This window comes from Cryptomeria japonica, unplaced genomic scaffold (genome assembly GCF_030272615.1).
Source record: "Cryptomeria japonica unplaced genomic scaffold, Sugi_1.0 HiC_scaffold_149, whole genome shotgun sequence".
NCBI lineage: Eukaryota > Viridiplantae > Streptophyta > Pinopsida > Cupressales > Cupressaceae > Cryptomeria > Cryptomeria japonica.
Window position 1 is genome coordinate 112933 of NW_026728971.1, and position 11954 is coordinate 124886.

Genomic DNA, 11954 nt, shown 5'->3' on the forward strand with positions numbered 1-11954 from the left:
CCAAGGGATATTTGGGAGGGATGTTAGCCAATTCCAGAGGGATATTCTTTCCTTGTAATCATTAGATGCATATATGGAGCATATGCCAAAGCAAGTTCCTTTAACATCTAGGGTAACCCAGGCCACTCTATTACAGGGGGAGGTTCCTTTATCCTTGAGGTACATTGACCATTTAGGGGCAATTAGAAGACCAACACCTCCCTTTCCTCTCAGGTGGTTGGTGCAGATTTTGATTGCATCTCTCCAAATCAAGTCAAGAGTAGTGTCGAGGGAGAACCCAACAGATTTAAGTTCTTGTAACATCAGACAGTCTAGGTTTTTATGACAGTCCAGAAACCTTTTAATAACAAATTTTCTATCACGCGACTCAAGGCCTCGAATGTTCCATGATATGTACTTCATTAAAGAGGAGGATTTAAAGGGGGGCTGGTAGGGAGTCTATGTTGACCTCCAAGCTTCTTCTTATTTTTGGAGCCCACAGGGCTACCTTTCTTTTTATTTAGGGAGTAACCTTTCATAAGGTCCTCATCATCTTCATTGTTTTCGGGAGGCTCAGTTCTAATATCAGAATTTCCTCTTATGTCGGATCCAGACAACTGGGAGCCTGGAAAGCCAGGGAGCAAAGTGCTAGATCTAATTTCATCCAAGCCTTTATTTGCATAAATAACTTCTATAATATGAATATCCTCTAGCTCTTTGAGTGTAGATGCAGTCGATGGGTTGATGGTGCTAGTATCAATAATATGACCTGCAAGTGAAGAGGAGACTGATTGTAAGGGGGTTCTGGATCTAAGGATCATTGCAGGGTTATTACAAATGTTAGCATCATCATCACCATGATTGGGGTTTTCTAAGTTTTTGACCATATTTTTAACCACAGAATTGATAGGGGATTGAGGAGGGTCCTGGGGTTTATGATTAGAGGCCAATTGGATGGTATTTGAATGGCTATGGTTTAGGGCATTGAGAGGGGTAGTTTTACGCCTCCGTTTTCTCGAGGTAACAAGCAGAAAACCCTCAGAGGGCAGTTCCACAAGGTCAAGTGGAGGGCCGGAGCCAGGGATGAGATGCTCAGGGGCCGATGGTGCGAGATCGGGCTTGAGAGGGTTAAGTTCATTAGGAGTGGGAGCAGGAACTTCGGAGACCACATTAGCAGAGTGAGGAGATGAAGAATTTAGGTCATTAATATTATTAGGGTTAACACAGGTCCCAGCTGAGTTATGATTTTGGTTCCTGCGACTAATAATTGGGCAGTTTTTACGAATATGCCCTTTAGACCATCAAATTCCAGATTCAAAGACTATAGGATATATTCATTCATAAATATAAGGAACAATGGATAAGTTTAATATAAAGAATAGGGTGAATAAATATACCCCACGAACATTGCAATCCATGATATTACAATTTCAAATCTGCAGTTCACAGTAGTTGGACATCAAACAATTTCAAATCTGCCCCGGATCGGACTGCAGTTTAGCTCAGGAAACATCAGTTCACGGCAGTTGGACATCAAAAAATCAGAAAGATGTTTCCATTTTAAAATTTTTTATGCAGCATACTCTATAAATCAGAAAGACAGTTGCCTTATTTTCTTTTTTTGGTGGTTGTTTCCATTTCAATCGATTTTTTTTCAGTTTTCCTCGACTTTACTCTTTTATCAAAGGTTTTAAAACGGTCAGAGAATGGGGATTTGATGAGTATCAGCAGAAGCCGAGATACTGGAATTTCTTGTACCGTGCCTTCTTGAACTCAAATCAAATGAGTTGCAGAAATTTAGTTAAGCCTCTGCTCGGTAATGGAATTTCTTCTACCGTGCCTTCTTGAACTCAAATCAAATGAGTTGCAGAAATTGAGTTAAGCCTCTGCTCGGTAATTAATCCTATCCATGAGCATTTAACTGGTTTAATAGCGTAGTTTGCTTGTAATTGCATGCATGTAATGCATGCTTTAGGATTTCATTTTCTTGAAAATATTTTGTGATAGTTTGTAATCAAAGCACATTGCTTCAATGAATGCTATTTTTCAAGGTACAAAGAAATGTTGTCAGCCGGGTTAGAATGAATAATGAATTATTATAATTAAGTAATTTAAGGATCAAAAGAAGTTTCCGGTAATTGATTATGAAGTTTGAGAACGTTTCATGGTTTAAGTGTTCGCTCTGTTTTAAAACCTTTTTATTTGACTGTTTGCATTGCAGGTTTTTCTTTCAATATTGTCATTGGTGCTAAATTTTTCAGAACTCTTCCTCTTTCCCCTTCCATCTTTTTCTCCATCCCATTCCTTCACAGGTCGTCTTTACAAATATATTATTGATATTCGTTGCATTTTACCTCTCAATTACAAAAGAAACATTTAAATTCAGTAAAGTAATATGATAGAAATATCAGAGTGGCAAGTGTATCAGCTAGAATTATATTGTACAAATGCATTATAAGTGATTTTAACTATAAGATATGTATTAAGTTCAAATGTTTGCATTTAACCAACAATCACATTATGAAAAGGTAGATACAACAACAAAGGCACAATGACATTAGCATCTATTGTATGAAAATCCACCACAATACAATATGAATAACATGTACATGTAGGATCTATAAGTTGTGAAGGTCATGTTAAAAGGAGGAAAGCCAGAGTGATGCAAGAAGGAAGTTAGAAAGCATATTAAATTGTCAAGTGAAATGTAAATTTTCATATTGTTCCAACATCCAAATAATTAAAATTTCATCATAAATTTTCAACACTATAATGTTCAAATTACTAATTGACAAGGAATAGAGAAGTACAATTACCAACTCTTCTCATTATCCCCTAAACTATCTCCTACACTGTCTAGTGAACAAAGGCCCTCAGAAAATCGTGGAAGTGTACAACACCTCAAACTATCCTTTCACACTCTTTAGCCTTATTCAAAAGTTTTGAGGAAAACCTACTTCTTCTTGTGTAACATCTTTGCTGCCTTGCAAAGTTCCTGTGATGGAAAAAAATAAAATGTTAAGCATTACAAATCGAGAGGAGAAATATGAAATTTAAGACAATAAAATATAGAATCTTTAGCCTTATTTTAAACATTCCAGTAAAACAAATTGCTTTCTCTCTTGAAACTATGGTACCTGCTAAAGCCCATCAGTTCCTTCTTGACCATTGACCTATGATGCCATGAATGTTAACATCAGGTCAAATTCAGATGCATACAACCACTTAAGTAAACTAATCTGACAACATTATTTAAGAGTACAATTGCAAATTACCTATTGATGTTTTCGTTGTACTATGGGCTTTCGGCCACGCCTTCCTGGTGGAATGAAGGGAAGGTTGTGCTTCAATGCCCTATGTGCATTGAGGCTTTTTAAATTCCAAAATCTCTGCCTTACTCCCACACAACATGAATCATACTCACAAAAATAAAGTAATCTTCTATCACATCGTTCAGTTCTATGATGAGTAGAGACCTGCACAAACAATTTCAAAAATAAAATAATTTAATGGAAGTTCTATCTATTTGGTATGCTGTACAGAGAGATTATGCTCAGGGTTTGAGAAGGGTTATCTGTGAATCTGATTCACATTTGATGGTTTCTATGTTGACTATCAAGCTGTTGGATGGGGTTAATTGATGGATAGCTCAGGTTTTTTGACAGTTTCTCAGTTTCCTTGACAATGGAATTGTGTAGCAAATTGTTTGGCTAAGTGGGCATATGATTTTTCAGAGGGATGTAATATTGTTGACAAGAGTTCTTTGGCTTTGGATCTTTCTAGTGTATTAGATTAAATTGGACAAGAATAGGGTAGTTTAATGGTTGGCTAGGCCTCCAGTCTTGTGTTGTTGTATTTGTTCTTTGTGATTAATAAATTTGTACCCTTTTAAAAAAGAAATAGCAAATAAAACAATAATTGTAATATTAAATCCACCTTTTCTTCCTTAGGATTAGTGTTTCCCCCATTGTCAGCCTCATCGTTAGCCTTGCTCTCTACCACCTCATGATTAGTGGATCCATCCTCTTTATCTTCTTCTTCATCAACCTTATGTATCGCCATGCCATCCTCTCTGTCACCATTTTCCTCTTCATTGGCGTCATTCATTGCTAGGCCATCTGCTTCGTCATCCCCTTCCTCAGCCTGATTATCCTCCTAAAGTGAATGAAAGATATAATGTCAAAACTTTATCTCCTTCAGAAATTTAATATTTCTAAATCAATTTCTAAAACATCACTATTGAACATTGCAACACAAGACTAACACAAATTGAGCATCACTATTGAACATTGCAGCACAAGACTAACACAAATTGGGCATCTCTATACATTGCAAATTACTAACGTGTTAAATACCTCCTTGTAAACCCTCTACTTCTAATTTAGATTTGAGAATACATAACTAAAGAAAGTAGAGAATTCGATCTCACTAGCACATGAGGTTGATTTACATTCCACGATTTCAGATCCATTGTACAAAAGGGTTTATCTGATTTGAAAGGAGCAACAGACTCCATTCTCACGTGCTTATGAGAGGATGAATTGCCTGCAATAAAAATTCACTTTATTATTATACCGATCCTACTAAAAAATACAGTTCAAATGCAACTCCATTAGTTAGTTAAAACACTTAAAAATTTAAAAGGCTCTATTGTTTTAGACAAACTTTTACTCACCGAGGAAGGGAGGCATCCTTTTTGTTCTTTGAATTTCAGTCACCGCCTGAAACTCAGGGTTGTCTTTTTCATCAGAATCCAGATCAATCAGCAGTTTACTGTCTATTTGTTGATTTAAACTACGCTCATTATATTTGATAACCAGTGTACAAGAGGGTTTATCTGATATAAAAGGAGCATCAGATTCCATTGTCCCATGCTTCTCAGATGCGAAAGAATGTCCAGGGTTATGGGATGAATTGCCTGCAACAAAAAATAACTTTATATTATTCCCATTCTGTTCAAAAAATACATTCAAATAACTCGATAAATTAGTTATGGAACTTTAAACAAAACCTTTTCTTACCCTGAAATGAAGATTTGCTTTGTATTCTTTGATTTTTTTCACATGATGTTTTATCGAAAATCTTGACTTTAAAGCATGACTTAGAAATGTATTTAAAAACTAGAAGATCGCCCACTTCCAGCCCATAATAATTTACAAAGTTTATCCAGCCGTGTTGAAGTTCCAACTTTTTGATGGAACGCCATAACCGTACATTGAAGTTCTGCCCATCTGGGCCTTGCAACACCATATGTTCATCTTGGTCATTTATGATCTGGGAAACAAAAGCCGGAGGAATGCGCTGCGGTAAACACAATGAACAATTGGATTTTACAGATTCTTAACAGTATACATGAAATAAAAAGAATAAAATATGTTGTATAGAGTTACCAGTTTCTCTGCAAAATCTCCAAGCATAATTTTGAAGAAAGAAGCAGACCCATCAAAGTATTCTTTCTCACGGTGTTTTTTATAACATTTCTGACTGCATTTTGGGCACGGCATATAGTGCTCTCCCGTTTCTTCTATCTCCATGGCAAATTCAGATGCAAAGCGTATAAGAAGAGAGTGAGAGAGAGTTGGGCACTGAGAGAATGTTAAGTGGAAGTAAAACCACTATCGCATTCCTAAATGAATGAATATACGAAAAGGAAGTTTTGGACAAACTCAACCTGCAGAGAATCTGAAAACAGACAACCTGGAATGTCAAATAGAATAACAACGGTGAGTGAAGAAGAGAACGATGTATTTTATAATGTGTTGCATCATAATCAAGAAATGTGGCGACGTGTTGGCCTTCTAAAGGCTTACAGCATGTGCGCCGCAGGCTTTACAAGCGCATGCATGGATGACACGTGCTCGACTGTAACTTTTTGAGAGTTCATAACGCGAGAAAAATGTATCACTGCCAACATGGAAATTGTTATCTGCCAAATCATTTGGCCGACAAAATTACACGTCTCTTCAATATTTACTCTTTTAGTCCTGAATCTGTTGTGAGTTCTGTGCCCCACTATCATGTAAATTGTGTCCAATTGAGAAATTACAAATGGCAAATGGAAGGAATGGTTTTGCGTTTTGGAAAGCGGGTGAGGAAATATTAATTGGAAGTCACAAGATGAAGATACAAAAGAGTTGTGAACATTAAATTTGAGTACCGAGATAAATGAATCTAAAGCAGCAACGCCCTGCTTCTTAAAAACCACTATGGAGATCCCTCCAATACTTGTTTTTACTCTGCTAAATGTGATAAAAGACCCCAAGTTGTTGTATATTCTGCCATCTATCCTGTAAATTGTGCCCGACTGAGAAGTTCTGCCAGAAAGATTTTTGTTTTGGAAGGCGGGCGACGAAAGATGAATATAGAATAGAGTACCGAGATTGTTTTTGTTCGTAACCACAAGATGAATATAGAATAGAATACTTCTGTACCCACCATTTTTTAAATTGCCTATGGACCACACAAAATGCGACAAGGCCTAAGAGACAGCACAGCTATTGTCCTTGTCTAGTGACATGCCTAACATACAAATCATTCAACATAACATACAATGGGACTTACACTCACTTGTGGAGGAAGCCTAATTAATTTTTTAAAATTAATTATTTTGATGTGTTACTATTTTGTTTTATTTTATATATCATATTTATAAGGGGGATGATCTATATTTGTATAAATATAATATAAATATTATGGGAGAGGGTCTTATAGTGGAGCACCCTAGTTTCACACCTCTCAAAATTTGTCTTAAATATTTTAAATCAATTTGAATTTTGTACAAATATTTACATGTCAATTTTTTAAAACAATTTGGTTTTAAGTCCACATGGTCAAATATGCCACATCACATGCCTTTTTCGTAAGGTGTCCAAAATGGTCCAAAAATTAAATAAGACTCGTAGTTGTGCACTAAGTCATGTTTATTGGTGTGTTGATGTGGCATCACATATCTGGTTGCTTTTTCAAAATTAGTAGCATCTTTTTGGGGATAAGTATCGACATGACACTTATTGTACTCCACTAATAGATGAATTGTGTCCCACTACCATCCCCATTATAGGGCCTTCTCCATGGCATACTTATATTTAAAAAAAATTTAAGTGAAAATACAGCAAGAGATATCAAAATTGAAAATATTTTATATTTATAATGATAATGATCATCAAATTTGTTATTAAAAATAATTAAAAATATATATAAATAAAGGAGAAATGAGGTTTATCAAATAAAAATGTGTATAAGAATATTTTTTAAAAATAGGAAAATAAACCGCAAATAGAAAATTATTGAACTTAACATAGCCCCCAAGTAAACCTTTTAATAATTTTATTACTATGACTAATAACTAAAGAAAAGTAAAAAGGTTATTTTAGTAAAAAGGTTATGGTTTAGAGCTTGAATTGATATTGCAATTAAATTTAAAGTTTAAATAAATAAATAAAACAAGGTACTTAGTGCATTCCGGTCGAGGAGATCAAACGTATCACCCTAGGAGTCGAACTTGGGTTCGCGACCTTGAGAGATGCTTACAGACTGTAGAGGGATGCGATCTTCACAATCGCACCACCAATCTTGAGGCTGGTTACAGTGAAGTCACATAGAATACAAATGATGCCTCTTGAAGCAATTGCAAAGCTACATGAAGATATCCTATTTTTCATGGATGGCCAAGCCCTACACCACACTTTGCTCACTTCGGCTGGTACGTAGGGTTCTGCAAAACCTGCACTGCTAGTCGAGCCATCCAATGGAAAGCGGGATGACAAGGCATTAGAAAACTTCTTCTGGGACATTGAGGAGATGTTTTCTAACTTGCATGGATTATCCGATGAGGCCCAAATCAAGAAAGATGGTTCATTGTGTCTGTGCATAGATTTCAGAGGTCTTAACAAGCTCACTGTGAAGAACAAGTATCTGCTGAATATTGTCAAAAGATAATTTGATATTTCTATTTTTTTATTATACTTACATATATAACATATAATTAATATTGTTAATCTTGTAGACACTCAAAATTGTCCTATTACTAATATCGTTAATTATTCTTCTATATTAATTAAGTGATCTTAATTATTTAGTTAATCCAATCCTATCTTTCTAAGCCAATATTCATCTTTTTTAGCAAAAAATAATTATTCAATTTCCATCCAAATCATTTAATCAATAAACCCTCCTTTTAAATTATTTAAATACTTTTATTATTTAATTAATTTTGAATTTCTAATTCAATTAAATGATCTTTATCATTTAATTAAATTCAATTAAGAAATTATTCAATTGTCTGTATCTATGTCCCGTTAATCTAAATTTATTTTATTGAATTTCAAAGTAACTAAATTCCATCCAAATTTGAATTCATTTCATTTCCATCAATTTCAATTTCACTTGACATTTAAAATTTTTTAAATTCAAATCAATGACATTTCATTCTAATTTCCTACATCAAAAGTCAAAATTCTAACTACCACTAACTTCTAGTCAACTTTCAATCAACTCATTCTAATAGATCAATCAATTCAATCTTCTAACCAATCAATTTAGTCCACACATCAATCAAACTAGTTAATGAACCCATCAAATTCATTAAAAAGTCAATTAATCTTCATGACTCAATCAAATGGGTTATACTTTCAATCAATTTGAGAGTTCTTAATCTATTTTGTATCAATCATTTTCCATGTTAGATCGATTCTGTTGTTGAATCCATATCAACCATTCATCAAAATTTAGGAAGTCTATGAATTGAACTTCAGTCCTTCATTATTGGTAACCACTATCTTCGGATTCTTGTGTCAAAATATTACAAATTTTTCATAGTGCAACTCTAAGAGCCAATTTTCCACAAGAAGAAAAAGAACAATTGAAGAGATATGCTAAGATTCATCATAGAGTATTTTTTGATTTGATTCATTTTATTGTTAAATTTATTAGCGAACTCTTATTGTCTTACGATCAAAGTTGTTAATTAGGTTCATTTTTTTTGCCTACCTATTAATTTAATTAGCAATGGTAAATTCTGTTAGACTTGTGTGAACAATGTTGTCATTGATTCCAAACTAGTCATCTAGTTTGGACCAGACATTATATGAGGTTTGGACATTAGTCTGGATGCAATGGATGTTATGGTTGTTATTGTATCAAAGGATTGTATGCAGTCAGTATGGATGTGTAGTTCAGATGTTGCGGTTTTGGTCAGAAGTTATTATGCAACATGGATAACCTTGGATGATGAATTTAGAGGTTTCATTGAGTTCTCATTGATCCCGGTATCATGATGTTAGGTATTCTCATTGATCCTGATATTAGTTACCTATCCCAGTGTTAGCAGTTTTGGTAATTGTCAGATGTATCTCTTAGAGTTTTGTATTGCGGTTTTATTGGTACGCGTGGAGCCTACATTTTTTAAATATTGGGCTTGATCCTATGATTATGGGTTAGTATTCTTGGGTTTGGATGACCCTATCCGTTTCTGATAATCTTGGTATATGCATTAGCAATCAAAGTATGTAAAGGAAGCATGTAGAAGTCTTGCAGAGGCTAACATAATCATATTGATAATGTGTTGGGCTTGGCCAACACACTATTTTGTATTTGTGCCCTCCAATATATACATATACATATGTAGTAGCATAATGCAGAAGTAGAAGTAGAAGCAGAATAAGAAAAAAGGAGAAAGAGATTGAGTGAGTGAAGGTGTGTGTGATATGCAAAAGAAATTTGGAAACTAGGATAGCAGTATCTGTGAAGTGAGTTGCAAAGGCAAATAGTGTTGCAGTAGTTCTTTACTGGACTTGTTGCGGGATAGTTGTACAAAGATCTGTAATCGGATCTACTGTAGAGTTTGTGATTTATAATTTGAGATTAAACATGGAATTGATTCCATGCATTTGGACATGCAAACCTTCTTAGTTCAACCTTTTCAGTTGCAGTGAGCATTTTGACAATTAGCCATCTCTTTGTATATTTGGAGTGAGCAGTTTGACAATGAGCCATTTTTGTAATCTGGCAATGAGCCACCCCTTTGTAAACACAATTATAACTAGTTATATTCTTTTGAGAGTTAACACTCTCTGTGGTTTTTCCCATTTGGGTTTTCCATGTATAAATCCGGTGTTCATCTTGTGGTTATGTTCTTAATGTTTATTTTGTATTAACTGATTTATATTAGTCAAGTTTGTTGATATTTTTGTGGATAGTCATAATTGGTGAAATTTTTTCTTTAATTTGTGGGAATACTGATTCACCCCCCTTCTCAATATTTTGGTGCTTTCAATCTGATCAACAGATTGCCCTCATATAAATTTTGGTGAACTTGGCATGAAGTCAACAACTCTATGATTTTTTTATATTTTTGTGACATTCTAGGTGCAAGTTCAAATTTTCACAATCGCACTTAGATTTTCATATTTTTTCTAGCGATCTTTGCATTTGCATATTATTTATTCCTTATTTATTAAATTGATCTTGCATCTATGATATTATCAATGTCGTATTTGTCTAACAAAAAAGTTTGCATTTGTGTGAAATTAACTTTGCATTTGTCCATGAATTTAATGAGCCTTGTTGAGTATAGGGTTTCAATTTTGTTCTTTTACTGGATCATTTTCACTAATGTTTTGTGCATAGGAGAATCTATTTTTTGTTAATAATAGGATGACCTGCATAATATGACCAAATATTTCAAGGCAACAGTTGTGAGCTCAACAAATGCATAAAAGCAAAATATATCTTCAATGAATTTGACAAAAATATAAGCCTTACTATTTATCAAATGTGTTTGCTAGCTTACACCATGCATTATAACGTATCACCTATTCCCATCTTAATGCTTTAATTTCATGATATATTTTAGAATTAATGTTTTGACAAATTTCGACAGACATAGACAAATATTCGCATCTGTTCACAATAATTTATGCATTCATTTGTAATTGTTCTTGTATCCATACTCAATTTTTTTTTCATTGGTCTACTTGGAGTTTTGCATTTGTCAAGTTGTTGTTTCACATTTGACTAGTAATTTACAGTGAGGTAGTACTTTGACTTTTCTAACATTTCTTGCTTTCAGTTAAGGTCTTATATTTCTACGTGGATGAGTGAGTTTTTCTCACTACTAATATTTCATCTTTAGCATTTGGTGTTTGTATTTCAAAGACAAAAACAAACAAAAATACTTAGAATTAGTGTTCTTACAGAATGTGTGTTTTTTTCAAGCTCACTCATATTTGGATCTAGTGCACTAAAGATAACATATGCTTGAATTGCTTGTGCACTTGCACATTCTGTGTAGTATCCATTTTATATTTTTTAGAAGGCTTGCCTCTTCAAAGAAGTGATCACTCCTAGAAGGAGGAATGACTAAACTAGATTTTCTGTTCAACTGCTATATAAACAAGTAGCAAGACAAATATTATCTTATAGGGTGAATATGACATAGGTGCAATATGAGTTCGATAGCCTTCGAACATCAAGGCCCATTAAGGGTTGTAAGAGCTGGTAGTGGGTGTCCTAGTGAGTTTGTATGTGGTCTTGCTCCTCAAACAATTACTAAAAACCTTTTTGTAGAGACCCACCCATTATTTTGACCAAATATTGTGATTGTTTCAGTGGAAGGGCATAACTAGTTTTTCCCTGAAGATACTCACTATAGGGCTCCTATAAGATGAAATGGAAATCACTAGCTTAGCATAAGCTACTTGTATGTTCTTAGAGAAAGCATGATTAGGTCATCTTGCTAGTCCTCGAGGTCCCTGTCTATCCTCTCTCCCATTTACACGAGTGTATATAGCCATTCAAGGTGTCCCTACATTTGCATTAATGAAGATTCCAAGTTGTGTGCTGAAATTATTGCAATAAAGCCTTGTCTTTAAGAGGTAAATACTATCTAAATCATTTACAATTATGATACTATTAGTGAAAACTTGTCCTAAATTTGGCTTGTGAACAAACAATTATGTTTGTAATGCCCTACAAAG

At 34.3% G+C, this 11954-nt stretch overlaps 1 protein-coding gene across 1 annotated transcript; it reads right to left on the reverse strand.

The window, feature by feature from the left end:
• Positions 1 to 401: 401 nt before the first annotated feature.
• LOC131049586 (B3 domain-containing protein Os02g0598200) lies at positions 402 to 5513 on the reverse strand. Its single transcript, XM_059215471.1, has 7 exons — positions 5370 to 5513; positions 5001 to 5280; positions 4655 to 4897; positions 4409 to 4524; positions 3916 to 4134; positions 3404 to 3455; positions 402 to 1270 (listed from the first exon to the last, which is right to left on the reverse strand). Exons 1-7 carry the CDS (start codon positions 5511 to 5513, stop codon positions 402 to 404), a joined length of 1923 nt encoding a protein of 640 aa, XP_059071454.1.
• Between the last annotated feature and the right edge of the window lie 6441 nt (positions 5514 to 11954).